The sequence below is a fragment of the Mytilus edulis genome, chromosome 7, assembly GCF_963676685.1.
Source record: "Mytilus edulis chromosome 7, xbMytEdul2.2, whole genome shotgun sequence".
Classification (NCBI taxonomy): domain Eukaryota; kingdom Metazoa; phylum Mollusca; class Bivalvia; order Mytilida; family Mytilidae; genus Mytilus; species Mytilus edulis.
Window position 1 is genome coordinate 44,101,814 of NC_092350.1, and position 15,334 is coordinate 44,117,147.

At 32.0% G+C, this 15,334-nt stretch overlaps 1 protein-coding gene across 1 annotated transcript; it reads left to right on the top strand.

Moving 5' to 3' along the window:
* Window positions 1-4,805: 4,805 nt before the first annotated feature.
* LOC139482883 (perlucin-like protein) lies at window positions 4,806-14,015 on the top strand. Its single transcript, XM_071266915.1, has 5 exons — window positions 4,806-5,112; window positions 10,541-10,614; window positions 11,514-11,598; window positions 13,035-13,247; window positions 13,625-14,015. The coding sequence occupies exons 1-5, from the start codon at window positions 4,869-4,871 to the stop codon at window positions 13,630-13,632; spliced, it is 624 nt and encodes a 207-aa protein (XP_071123016.1). The 5' UTR covers window positions 4,806-4,868; the 3' UTR covers window positions 13,633-14,015.
* Window positions 14,016-15,334: the final 1,319 nt, after the last annotated feature.

Here is a 15,334-nt window from a genome sequence, read left to right on the forward strand (position 1 = left end):
ATTAATTTTATTTTTAAAGGATTTTCTATGACGTCATGTACATAACAACGTTACGGGTATTAGAAAAGACAACAAAAGTCAAGCAAGATTTTTTTTTTTTTTTTTGACAGTCAAATAATAAAATTTGAGCCAAAACGTAGACCTTAAGCATTGTATTTAATTACTTGCTGTAAATTTAAATCATAGTCCTGTAAATTAGTGATTTTTGATTGGTCTGGGCGAGAGGGTAACATTAAAAAAAAATGTCACCTGCTCAGCCATGTGATAGAGTAAATTAACACCCTCGTATTAGCCATTAAAAATATGACATTTTAACGTGAAGTGTAATAATGTAATTTAACATACATAAATTAATGTGAGACAGACGCCGTTTCACCTACTGTAAAAGAACAATGTATGAACATATGCATGGACTAGTGATCATATTTATCTCTTAATAATTCTTATATGATTTGCATATCTATAAATACTTGAATTGGATTGGTCAATTAGAATTTTTCTCTAAGTTTACACTTCGATAAACCATGTTTCCGAAACTACTTTTGTAATCTATTCATGCGCGATACACAAGCTTGCAGTGATCCGGGGAAGTTCAGCAAATTGAGATTAAAAAACAATTGCATAACAGTTGTGACTATTCTAGTGCATATATAACAAAAAAAGAAAGAAATTTATTGCACTAAAGCTTCGAAAATGTACAAAAATTAAATTTAATAAAATTCCGCGAAATTTCATGAAGGATTTGGCGAATTTACGTCATGGCAAAACACGACGTCATACGAATGGAAATTTTCAAGGGAAAGATTATTTCGTTACGTGTACGCTTCAAATTCGGATAAAATTTAATTAAAATGAAGTTTTTGAGGTAGGTTTAAGATTCCGTTGTATTTATCGGACATTTATGGTTTTTAGAAAGTCAAGATGGCGGCGTACTCCTTAGTTACGACTTGCCATTGTGCTTTTGATGGTAAATATATAAAGTAGTCATCAACAAAAAAAATGTTTGGCTGAAGAATTATAAGGATTAAACACATTTTGTCTAGAGGTTATTGATGTGTAAACCTGGGCTCTTACTCACAAACTCAACATAAAAGTCCTTCGGACTTTTATTCAGTTTGTGAGTTAATCGCCCCGGTTTACACATCAATAACCTCTAGAAAAAATGTGTTTAATCCTATATTAAACCTATTAAATAGACCACTCGAAGGAGATTTATAAAATACATTATTACTTTGTATAATTATACAATGAACTAGAACACACCCGTGATATCGCGGGTACATGACTGAATTAAAGTATATAACTATGCGTAAGCCTTATTTTAGTATTGGTATTGTCATCTGATAAAGTCATGCCGATTATAAGATACACAGTTTTCTCTGCTTTCAAATCTTTCTGTTTGAACCCATCGACCTGGAACTTATCAATTATTGGTAATATTAATTATTTGGAAAAAAAAGGTCCTGGAATGGAGTATTGTTTAATCAACAGAATTGTACTATATTAGTTATAAATAAAGTTGAATTCTTTGATTCGATGTTTTACGTCATGCCCGCTCACAAATTGAAAACTGTACCTTATTTTAAGTCCAGATTTTTAGTATTCGTATTGTTATCTTAGAAAGTCTTACTGATTAAAATACTACAATAGGGAGCAATTTGACAATGCTTGAATTTAGTAGTGATTATGACCCGTGTATATACATGTAGCAAAATACTAAATACACCGTTTGGTGGTGCGCCTGTCAGATGCGGAACGTACAAATAAGGTAATAATTAACAGGTGACTATACTATTGGTATCGGTATCGGATTCGACCCGGAACTTGTTAGTTATTGGCAATATTAATTATGTGGAAAACAAAAGGGTCTGGAGTGGTGTAATTTGTAATCTACACCACTGTCCTATATTAGCTATATAATATGATGCAGGCATTACCTGTGAATGGGGACGAAGTCTGTATGATTTTTTTTTTGTAACTTTTTAAAATATTTGTGAAAAAAAGAAACGGAAATACCGTAACGTTTCCGATTTTAATTCTGTTGTTAGGGATTTTACCTGTGACGTTATTTAAGTTATGACGTCATGTTCAATGTAAACAAAATAACGCAATGCATCAGGTAACGTTTATTCATATCAAAGACAAAGAATGATTAAAAATGAAATGTTGGTATTGTGTTCCTTGAGTTCCTATATTTTACTAGACTCATCAAAGTCTCACGACAACAAGACCGGAAAAAGGAAGTAGATTTCTGCGTTCTGTGCAGATCCGGAAATTAAAAAACACGACAAGAAAAAATTTAACGATTTTGAGTTCATTAGTACAATGAAAAATTCGGGGACATTTTCCCGATGTTTTTTTTTTTTTTTTTTTATTGATTTTTCTACTGTTATTCTTTGATTTGTCGTTTTTACCCCATGACGGCTGACAAATAGGACCACGTTATTTTAGTATTATAGATAGCAAAGGGAAAGCGGTTGTATTTATTCTTCCAAAGGCGACAATACTAAAATTTTCTAAATTTACCATTTTCTACAATAAAAACCTTGTTAAAACAGTTATGAGTGATATAAGTACTATGAGTAAATTCCCGCAAACGTAATACCATTTCTTCGCGCAAACGTAATACCATTTCTCCGCCCAAATGTAAGGCGTGTCATTTTAAAATTGGCGCAAATGTAGGTCGCCCGTTTTGTTAATTGGTTTTAAATCGGTGCATTACGTTTGTCCGCATTACCATTACATTTGCGCGCAAAAATCATTACGTTTGCGCGCAGCTTTTCATTACTATTGCGCGCATTTATTTGACAGGTAAACTCAGGCAAGTTTATGCAATAACTCTTATTTATCTATGAATTTATTCAATTATTTTAAGTAAAAGTACCCTTTCCGTTAGACTAAATCACCTACTCACCCACGAGGAGGTAGAAGTTGGATACAAGCAGGATAAGTCGGTTGCATTATATTCTATCAATTCTACCTTTTCTTCACCTGAGTTTACCTGTAAGATAAATGCGCGCAAATGTAATCAAAAGCTGCGCGCAAACGTAAAACATTTTAATCCCCAAATGCGCGCAAACGTAGTGCGCCCTTTTAAATATATGTCTATTGACAACTTTGAAAAGACAGTAAATTTGTCTCACTCAGGATAACACATTTGAGTTGTTAAAAACAAGTCATGAAGTACACTAAACTTGATATCATTAATAGCAATACGCATAGGTAACAATTACATGCAATGATGTAGACTGCTGATAATAATTGAAACAGTTTTTAGTGTATGATCAAACCTACACTAAGATTGCACTGTATGTTATGCAAACAGAAAGTTATCAATTTATTTCACAGATCTGTTTATTAATATGACGTTCCATATTTGGACAACATTGAAAAATATAAACAAGACCTTTGAAATGTAGATTTGTTTTTTCAGCCCAAACAATAAAAAAAATTTTCAGGGAACAAAATTCTGATTAAACTATTTAAAACAACCGATGAACTTCATAAAAAACACCTTATTAATTACATGAAAGCATCAACCTGTTTGAAAAGTTTTCAGCATTATATAACTATATAAATACTGTATATTATGTTTTAAGTACAATAGCATTTACCGTGTCAATTCACTGCACCAGATAGGTATCTCGAAAATAAATGTCTTTTTAGTAAAACATCAGCCCGAAATTTTTGGGCTTCGAATATTCAACAGAAAAATCTGACAGGTATTTTCATTCTTTTTTTTTTTCATTTTTGATAATTTACACTTCCATCTCCGAGTTCATGAAAAGCAGATATAGACAAAGTAAAGGGATAGTTATAAATAGGTAAAAAAAAATAGTATGATTTACTTGTATTTACATGTAAAATTGATAAACGAAAATGTATTTAAAAAAAATGCCCGCATCCTATCGATTTTTACGCGCAAATGTAACGGTAAATATCGACATTTTACTGACCAAGGGCAAACAAGGCTTACGAAAGTCTAACAGAAAGCCAGACAATTAAACAAACCGATCCAAAATTTCCTAGGAAAACCGCTCTTTACTCGCCTCCCCTCTCCTTAAAGAAAACAAATAAAAACAATTCTTTTTGATGGCGCTTGCTCCTTTGTTCAAATGTTGAAGATACATTTATACAGATGAATAAACGTATATTTATACCTTCAATTCTATCAATTATTAAAAAACAATCTAAACAAACATCTCTTATATTTGATGTTTCAAAAGAAGATAATCGATCTCATTTTGTCCACGTATGCTTGCACATCTGAATTGACAGCAGTTGTAGAATGGTTCTGCATGTGCTTAGCAAGTCTGTTCTATAAATAAAAATTAAAAGAACATAAAAGATGCAAAGTTAAACAAAGGAGTCAAAAGGAAGATCCATCATCAACGGTTCCTTTACTGGTTTATGTTTTGATATTCTGTGAAATGAACTCAAACAAACCCAGAAAACTCATTATTTTTGGCACGTGCCTGTTTTTCTAAAAAAAGAAAGTACGTAAATGTTTTAGTAAGTCATAAATCATTATACAACAGTTTGAATTCCTATGATAGGAAGGAATTTAACGGTTAATTCGTTTTTTTAGAATTTGGATGTTTTCAAACCACTTTTATATTCATATAGATAGCCAGTATATAAATTTATTTTTTTTGGCTGTTTTCCCAATATTTGTTATTTAAAGCTAGAGGTTCTGTGTTTTTAGCGTCGTTCTTGATCAAAGTTGATAGAAATTATCTGTGAATGCTATAAAACCAAAGGTAGATTTTCACATTATAAATATTTGGATTTTTTTTTTTAAATAATTAATTTATGTGGTAGAAAGCGTGTTAACGCCAACCATATAGATACCAATTTTATACAGTGAAATGATGAACATGATGTTGTTTGTGTTAGTTGTGTTTATCTGTGAAGGTGTGTTAAGTTTTCCAAGCCGTGTAGTCAACCAAGATTTTAACAAATCTAGGAACGCACTTATTGCTTTGAAAATGAATCTTAGTGAAACTGTTGATACTTTGGAAACCGATGTAAAGAATACCTTGACCACTTTGAAAAGTAATATGAAAGATGTGGATGGGAAGATTTTACAATTAGTAGAAAATGATTTTAAAGGTAAGTTGTTATTTTACGACAAGATAGTATAGTTAATGCACACCAATTGCTATAATATGTAGAAATGTATGTGATGGTTCATGTAGATCCATATCAATTGTTCTTTGATTTTTTCTTTTACTTTCCTACTTATGTATAATGTAACAAATTATCAACCAAGTTATGTCATGTTTTGTTCAATAAAGGATAAAGAATCACCTTAACCCCGCCACATTATATATGTATGTGCCTGTCCCAAGTCAGGAGCCTGTAATTCAGTGGTTTTCGTTTGTTAATGTGTTACATATTTGTTTGTCGTTCATTTTTTTGTATATATAAATAAGGCCGTTAGTTGTATTGTTTGAATTGTTTTACATTGTCATTTCGGGGCCTTTTATAACTGACTATGCGGTACGGGCTTTGTTCATTGTTGAAGGACGTACGATGACCCATAGTTGTTAATTTCTGTGTCATTTTGGTCTCTTGTGGATAGTTGTCTTATTGGGAATCATACCACCGTGACATCTTTTTTTATATTAACGTTTAAGACAAGTTCATACGGTCAATTTATTTGTTTTGGTTCTGCGAGATGAGAATATATTTACAGACGGTATTTTTTCGTAAAACACTGACTTTATATTTCCGACATCAACAGTTGACCGAATATCTCGTTCGTCTTTTAAATTATTATATATTTCAATTTATCGTTTGACATCCATGAGTATTATACAAGAGAGTCAAGAAGACGAGTAGTAGTAAAATTCTTAACATCCCAATAATATGCATAAGACATCTTAGAACTGAAACATAAAGACTCAAGTGAACAAATCAACAAATTCAGATTAACCGATACGATGTCGCTTCATAGTATTTCTAAACTCACTTGAAACAGTTTCCACAAGCTTAGACCTTTTAAAACTGGAATGGTCAACCTATCTGTAAATTTACAGATTGTTTCCTATTACTGATTTAGATAATTTGACACATGCCCAGTAGTCAGCACTTTTCATTGGTTTTTCTCTATATATGTAACATTCATTAAATTGGAATAAATCGAAAATACAAAGGTTTTAAACCTCAACATATAATAGATAACCTTAGTCGAGTCAAGTTACTAGGGTTTTGTTTTTTAATCTTGATTCGCATCTCCTTTAGGAACACAAGATAGATATGAACAAAATAATCTGCCTCAATTTAACTATAAAATATGTTGTTTTGTGTTTAATTATAGATATCATAATGTGGAAAACTTGCTTTCTTGTAACATTAAACGAGGTTAATTTTCAGTTGTGTGTGGTCTTCGCCATAACTTCTTTCTTGCAATTTTAATATATTTGATTCGGACGTCACTGAAATGTCTTTTGTAGACAAAACGTGCGTCTGGATTTTTTTTATTATTTCAAATTCGTCGACGTCAACACAATATACACTTCGCTAGTTGTAATTTCAATATCCAAATGTATAAATAAAGGTAACAGTAGTATAACGTTGTTCGACATTCATAAATCGATAGAGAAAAGAAACAAATCCGGGTTACAAACTAAAACTGAAGGCAACGCATCAAATATAAGAGGAGAACAACGACACAACAGAAACAAAACATTAAAATGTAACACACACAGAAACGAACTATAATATAACTATGGCCATTTTCTGACTTGGTACAGGACATTTTAAGAAAAAAATGGTGAGTTGAACCTGGTTTTGTGACATGCCAAGCCTCACGCTTTTATGGCAATGTTATATATAACATTAAAATGACAACACTACATGACAAGACTACAATACAAATAAATTGGAGAACATATAGGACAGAGAAACACACGAATAAATAACAAAAGGTATCAGGTTTAAAAATTAATAGTCCAGACGTGCGTTTCGTCCACACAAGACTAACCAGTGACGCTGGGATGAACAATGTTCGAAAGCCAAAATAAGTACAAAGTTGAAGAGCACTGAGTACCAAAAGTTCCAAAAAGTTGTGCAAATTACGGCTAGGGTTTACAGCTGCCTGGGATAGAACATTCTTATTATTTAGAATAATTCATACTTTTGCAAACAGTAAATTTTATAAAACAAAAATGAAATTCTTAAAAAAAACACAAAGTGACGTCATATTTGATTTTGTAAAAATATTTCCCATAAATAAGATAGAATTAGGATTGATTTGAGATGAGATTTGTTATACTGATATTACATTTACTAATAACAAAAAAAATTACAATACTTATTATTATCAAATTGTGGTAGTAATTAGATAATTAATTTCATTACATACTTAGTAGTAAATACAGATAAATTGTATGTGTAATACAATTGATGGCAAGCGTGCTGTATCAGCCACCCGTGATGATATCGATATCAGCACGGTTGCAAAAGCTTTATCACACCTTTAATCTGTATGACGTCACGTCATCGATTGCAGTCACTGTTGCAAAGGCTTTATCAAATCCCTAATCTGTATGACGTCATGTCAAACCTATAATCTGTATGACGTCATTTCAAACCACCTTATCTGTATGACGTCATGTTACATAAAAAACCTCTACTTGAGGTATATGTATATAATGAAGTGTATATGATATAGCTTTTTCAATATCACACACCATATCAACCCTCATCCCAATATAATCCCTCGAGCAAAGCTCTTGGGATTATATTGGTGTCTCGGGTTGATACGGATGCGATATTGAAAAAGCCATATGATATTCTCTATGTATTATCTAGCTCTGTCGGTGTTTGTTCTGAATCAAACTGTAAACCAAATATATCGCATAAATTTCGTTGAACAAAACTTAAATCTAATAAATGAAAGGTGTGATTAATTATATTTACCATTACACTCGAATATAACAGAAAAGACGTTAAGACATTTGACAAAACCCGATGATAATAACAAACATCAACACTAAATACATCAATTTGCGATAGAAAAGTACCGTGACACGTCTTATAGCAATGCGAATTTACACTCAGCAAAACAGTCACAATCGGGAATAAGTCACGTTCGGTAATTAAAAGATCAGACGACGTAATGACAAACCACAATTTAACACATGGTAAAAATGTATAACAACAAATTTAATTTTTAACATCATTATAGTTTTCTAAACTATTACTCTAACCACTATCCTTCTTAAGAATTCACCTTCAATATATCCGTGATCATTGTTTTATCATTAAAAACTGTTCAGAATTTCATCTCTGTTGGAAACGTAGCAAGAGGGTCTATCAAAATAATCTCCAAAATATTGAGATTCTCATTTGCTGTGATCAATTCCCAATAAATCAACATGACAGTAGTGAAGTTTTGCTTTTTTTATCCCTCTGTCGAATATTTTTAATGAATGGCTATTATTTATTTTGAATTTATTGAACCATAAAATTTTTGACTCTTCACATTCAATAATCCACGAAGCCAAAAATTAAGTGTATGGTTCAATAAATTAAAAATCAATTATCGCCATTCATTATGAATAAATTTCGATCAAAAATAAGTCTCAACGAACTTTTTATATTATTTATATTAACAATAACAACGTACACACATGTTGGCGTATAAATACACAACGTCAGAGTGGGCGTGTCGACAAAATTGGAAAAAAGACAGTAAATACACCAAATTTATTTATTTGTCTCTAACTCTAAAATAACGAAGTTGTGTGTTCTTACAGGTGAGACAAAGTATATTTATATATAAGTTCCATAACAGAATTTTGGAATTGGACTCTAGATAATGTTTACGACAATTTGACCTTGATTTACGAACATCATATCCTAGTCAGATTGTTAGAAACGTTTATCTATAATTAAAGTGTAAGACAAATGTCAGTTTTTGTTATCAATTGTTCGACATTCAGTTGGAGTCCATTGTTGGTTTATTTTTGTTTAGAAATATAGGTATTTGTTCATATCCTACCAGTAACAGACTGTAGAACAGAGCATTTTCAGTTGCTTGACGTAAGTTAGTTTTGACAATATCATTAGCAAAATTGCGAAATCAGCACATTCCATTAATTCCTACAGTATCATTGTGTATCATATGGCCGTTTGTCACTGCAAAGACGTACCATTTTACCTTGTATGATGATTTATAAATCTATGTTTAGTTCAACTCATGTACATATAGGTCATAAAGGTCTTCATATCTTTCGGTATCATTTAGTAAGGGTTCCTAAATCTACATTCTATCTAATATCTCCCATTACTTCTGTTAAACTGTTTCCCTTGCCGCTTTCCTTGACAATCCTTGATATATCTCTGACTGTTTTGATTCAGAACATCATATTTGTCATTATTATAATTCACGTTAAAATGTCATATTTTGATTGGCTAATACGAGGAGGTTGATTTACTCTATCACATTGCTGAGCGGGTGACAATTTTTTTGAATGTCACCCTCGCGTCCAGACCAATCAAAAATCGACAATTCAAAGGACAATAAATTGAATTTACATCAAGTAATTAAAGACAATGCTTATGTTCTACGTTTCAAATCAGATCTTATTATTTGACTGTCAAAATAAAAAATGAAACATTTTGCTTCACTTCTGTTGATTTTTCTAATACTCGCAACGTTGTTATGTACGTGACGTCATAGAAAATACTTTCAAATACAATTCATCTGTAAAAAGATAATAATGATAGGACATTCAGTATAATAAATTAAATAACATATATCTGAGAGGGTGATAGAGCAGATTGGTACCTCTTGAAAAAGCATTGTCAACCTTTGCTTCGCCGCGGTTGACAATGTTTTCTCGGGGTAACAATCTGCTCTATAACCCTCTGATCTATGTGTTATTTATATTTTGTTAATAAACATTCCTGGGTTTTTACAAATATACTCGTTACTGTCAATTTTGTTATAATGTAATCCTGTCACTTCAATTCAAATTCAGTCTCAATTGAGTTTAGTTTATTGCCATCAATTGCATTCAAAATACCTTGTTTGTTATAGAGAGACAAAAGATATAGCAAAGAGACATTCAAATTCAAATTAAAAATACAAACGGACAACACCATGGCAAAAAAAAACCGAAAAACGATCAAAAGGCAAAATACAGCATAGAAAGCTAAAGAAAGAGCAACTCATATCGGTTTGGAAAATTCTAGACCTTAACGCGATTACCCAATTTAAGTTATGTGAAATAATTTGTATACATACTAAGTGATCGCGTATTCGTGAATACATACATGAATTTTGTTACGTCACTGGTTAGATATATTGAATATTTGACTTCTTCAATTTGATATTTTATATCATAAGCATGGTCTTGAACATTTTTAAAATTTTCATTATTTACTAAACACAATTATTGTAATGGAGCAATATCTTCATGGAAATAAAATCAATGCACTTAGATAAACCTCAATCCTTAAAATAAAAGAGGCAAAAGTTTATAAGAATGTTTTCCTTTAATTTTGATTTCTCTGTTTTACCTTAAAGCACGACAATGGGAGAAACATAACGGGCACTGCTATTATTTTGGAACCGAGAGAGTAAACTGGTTCACATCAGAGGTAACCTTCCATGAAGTATAATCTATGATATATTTGTGATTTACATATGAATTTCTTTGAAACTTAGGCATACTGTATGTCATCTGTTGCATTGTGTTGTCTTATTCTTAAATATACTCATAACAGATACCAAGATTAAAATAGTATACGCCAGACGCGTTTTTCGTCTGCAAAAGACTTATCAGTGACGCACAAATCTTAAAATTAAAAAAAAACACTTCTGTGTACGAAATTGAAGACACAAAATTCAGACAGCTGAGATATTCTTTTCCCTTAGTTTGTCAAAACGTTTAATGTTTTGTAAATAGCTTTATTTATACTTATGACCACGTTAATGATAATTAATGTATACACAGAAGTGCTGATACCCTCGGGTATGAAATTTCAACCACCAGTCCATTGGCAAATTGATTGTTTATAAACTCGTCACAGCCACCTAGACTGACATGTTATGTTAGTTTCTGTTCAAGCAATGCAAAGGCATTCAAATTATATTTGTGCCTTTGCAGTTGTTTATGAATGATTAACAAGTAAATAGCAACAAACAAACGTTTAAAACTATCAGTTTGAAGGAAAAACAAACAAAATGTCGGAAAACGAAAACAAAAATCAAATTGAGAATGGTAGCGGTATACAAACCACAATAAAAACAACTGAGTATAATAGACAACTTAGGACTGAGGAAACCGTACTCCTTTAACAGAATATTAAAGAAACAGGCATCCAAAAATATTCAGCAGTTTTTTTGGTATGAAAAGCTGCACCCGTCATGTAATTACGTATAAACAGTTAAATCCCAAGTGTACGTCAATAATTGTGATTAAGATATATATGATAGAAACAAATGAATGCCACATAACTATAATGTGCTCATCTTTCTAAAATTGGAATCTTTGTAGAGAAAATGCCGGGAAATTGGTGGATATATAGTGAAAATTGACGACAGTTCCGAAAACAGCTGGGTAGCAACAAAAAGGCCAGATAGTAAATAGTTAATAGGTTAATCGCTCCTCTTTCGTATTTTAAAAATATTCTTTGGTATCTCTTAACGAGTACTCCTTTGTTAGTATCACTTTCAGATAACTTTTAACCAACTATTAATTGTATTTTTGAAATATAATGTATACTTCTGGGTATTAATATACGACAATGAAAAAGCAACTAAACGGGATCTGAAACAAATTATAATTATTCTTAACACACGTGGTACTCGATTGTATGTCTTTTCATATTATTTACAAGTTCATGTGCCTCCAGTTGTCGAAAAATATATACAAGACTCACATGCATGGCGGGTTGTAGATCTATGGCAGATTCCAAACATGTGGTAAGTATCACGTTGTGTCATCCAAAATTGTATGCCTAGTTTTCCAGTTACCCATTCTATGGCAGATGGTGTAGTTTCTAAATCTATGTTATGATCTGCAAGCGGCATTCGTTGCAGTAACCAGAGGTTATAAAAAAGCCGGTAGTAATAACAGTCAGTATTAAAAAAAATAGATAAGGAGTACGACAACGAAATCATATTGACCATTTGTAAAATTGACCTTCCGTAATGGGCCATTAAATCATGCTGGTGATTATAATAATTATAACCTAAATGAAAAAGTTTTAAACATTGAAACAAACTTAATAAGGAAAATTATGTAAAGGAGCAAAGTGGTATCCTGTGTATTCGTCCCTGACTATATGCACTTTGCCAGACGTAGACGCTAAAATAATAAATACAATTCCTTTCTTAAATATTCGTTTCTAGAAACAGCGGTGCCTTTATTCATCGCGGGATAAGGACGGTACATGTTGTTCCTCACCCGGTCACATCTTTTTTCATGTTTATTTGTTGGTAAAACTCTGAGAGTCCCTTGTAATATGACGTTACTTAATGTCCGTAGTCTGTAGTCTGTAGTTTACCCTTTTTCCTGGACGATTACGTATTTTGAAATATACCATTTTGTTTCGGAATATAAAATCAAGAAGAACAAGTATTATCAAGTATGTTTTCGTCAACCTCTGATAGAGTTTGGCGTATGCCAGTAAAACAATTGTTCTCTAGGAATAGTAAATAAATGGTCGTCAATCAAGCATTCAAACTCATTCACTGGATTGGACAATGATCCAGGTAAACTTAAATTGGAGGGAACTATGATAATTTGTACATATCCGTATATAAGTATACAATACAAACTAAAAGTGGCATTTGTAGTATTCCATATTACGTTTTAAGTTACAGAAATTTTAGAGGAAATTTAAGTCTAAATTATGAAACACAATACTTTAAATAATTCATTAGGAAAAAACATTTTTTTAATCAGATATGATATCAAATGGTTACGTGTAATGTAGACATTCAGGAAAAAACATGCATTTACAATTGATTGCTGAAATTAGCCTTGATAGCCGAAAATAATTTTATATCACAGAAAATACCCATTACTGGATAGGATTGACGGATGTTGTAGAAGGTCAGTTTCGCTGGAGTTATGACCAGTCCCCCATGACTTACAAAAAATGGTATAGTGGATGGGGTTCAAAAGGAACAGGCCACAACTGTGTCATGTACAGTTATCCAAATGATAAGTGGTTGGACTACACATGTATGTCTCCCTGTTTCTACATATGTGAGAGTAATTTTTGTAAGTGTATATTAGTATCATAATGATATTTTTTATTTGAATACAACAAGTAATGTTACAAGCTTTTGTAAAGTTCTAATTGACTAAAATATCAATCAAAATGACACTGCGTCAAATCTAAACTATTCATAAGTAGGAACATGTAATTTATATGTACATAATAAACAGACCGAGGCAGTCGGTTCTCATGTCAATACGTTATAACAATATAAAAAAAATCAATCAGTAAAAACATTAAAATATCAGCAAAAAGTAAGTGTATATAGTTCAACAATGTTATACTTGGAATACACGTTTTACTGCATAAAAAAATATCACGTTATTTAGGTAGTGGCGTTTTATTATATTGTTCAAAATTGTACCACCATTTTTTATAGGTTATTAATTTGGAAGAAATATTTCACACTCGAAAGAATGAAGAGAAAAAACTTGAGATACGCGTGTTTTAGTGTTATTTTTTTTTTTGCGTTTTGCTAACTAGAGAAGCAACTTCGAAGATTACCTTGAAGGAGAAGATGCGATTATGGTGTAATTTTGTACTAAGGTTGTTCAAAGATCTAATTTTAGATGGACTTTTTTTTTTATCGATTTGAAGTTTGAGGTGAAACAATTATACAGGTAGTTTACCATCCAAGGTCATTATGACATCCCAATTAATTAAGTTATGAACTCATGAACATCTGCAGTTTATGCGTTTTGATGGCAAAATTTAAGAATTTGGACAATTTTATTACTTTGACACTTGATATTGTATAGCAAATGTTGGTCATTAAAACATAAATTATTACTAATAGTTATGTTATAATTTTCGTAACCAAAAAATTGTCTTCTATCCTCGAATTAGATCTAACATCGAATTTAAACTACCATGAGTAGGTGTTAGTATCAAATGTAAAGCAGGTTTTGGCCAATCTACCAGAGCAACTGTGTTGTCAATTTGTCTTCGATTTTAATGTATGTCGCCTCTTTAATGTTAAAAAATAGAGATATCGGAAATCGATTATCATCATCAATTAGATACGTTCTGCAGTGTCTCATAGTTTCAATTTTCAAGAGAACATTCACTTTTTAATACGTCCCACATGTCCACTCCTGTCTTTAGGATTTCAAAAACGGCTTTCGACATTTATCATTTTAAACTCTGGCTCCATGTATGTCGATTCAATCAATTCATTTTCTCTTGGATTAGATTGAGAATTTTGCCTTAAATTAGCCAACTTGTGTATGAGTAGTGATGCAAACATTCAACTTGCAATAAAAATGGGTTATGAAAGCAAACAAATGGAAATTAAATGATCATCATTTAAAGAGAAGAGGGACGAAAGATACCAGAGGGACAGTCAAACTGACAACGCCATGGGTAAAAATGAAAAGGACAAACAGACAAACAATAGTACACATGACACAATATAAAAAACTAAAGAATAAACAACACGAACCCCACCAAACACTAGGGGGTCTCAGGTGCTCCGGAAGGGTAAGCATATCCTGCTCCACATGTGGCACTCGTCGTGTTGCTTAGGTTTTATTACAAATCCGGTATATATTTTAATTCGGTAGGTCACATACATAAAAGGGAAGGGGATTAAGGAATGATCCATGGTGTAGTGGTTAGTGCATTGGACTATTAACACAAAGAAAGAGGTTCGATTCCCGTTCTGTGGAAAAATTACAGGGACTGAATTTTTGGCTCTCCCTTGACACCATTTGCGAGTATGGTCTTGAGGAACGATCACAGTCCGTCAGCAGAGGACGATCAATGGTTTACCCATAAAAGAGAGCAATATCTCTTGCACGTAAAAGACACCCTTGTTAATTAAGAAAAAGGACAGGATAATGCCGCTACAAGGCAGCACTCGCACCCGAAAAGTGAACAGGGATTCATATTGTAACATCTTGTTTCCAAATCCCCTGTTAACATATATGTTTACACTAAAGAATTGATTGAAAATCCACATGCATCAAATTTTTCTAGAGAAGACATTTAAAACTATTTCCCCGTCTTGCCCTTCAAATTAAAAAAGTGCAATTTTTACAATTTGGTTCAACCGTTCTTTCGAAGTTTTTCCAAGTTCAGACAATCAGAA

What these genes read in the sequence shown, in the direction of transcription:
- LOC139482883 (XM_071266915.1), top strand. Translation starts at nt 4,869, where the DNA reads ATGATGAACATGATGTTGTTTGTGTTAGTTGTGTTTATCTGTGAAGGT. An exon ending in TAAACTGGTTCACATCAGAG is followed by an intron (nt 10,615 to 11,513) that starts GTAACCTTCCAT and finishes GAATCTTTGTAG; the next exon opens with AGAAAATGCCGGGAAATTGG. An exon ending in AGCAACAAAAAGGCCAGATA is followed by an intron (nt 11,599 to 13,034) that starts GTAAATAGTTAA and finishes TTTATATCACAG; the next exon opens with AAAATACCCATTACTGGATA.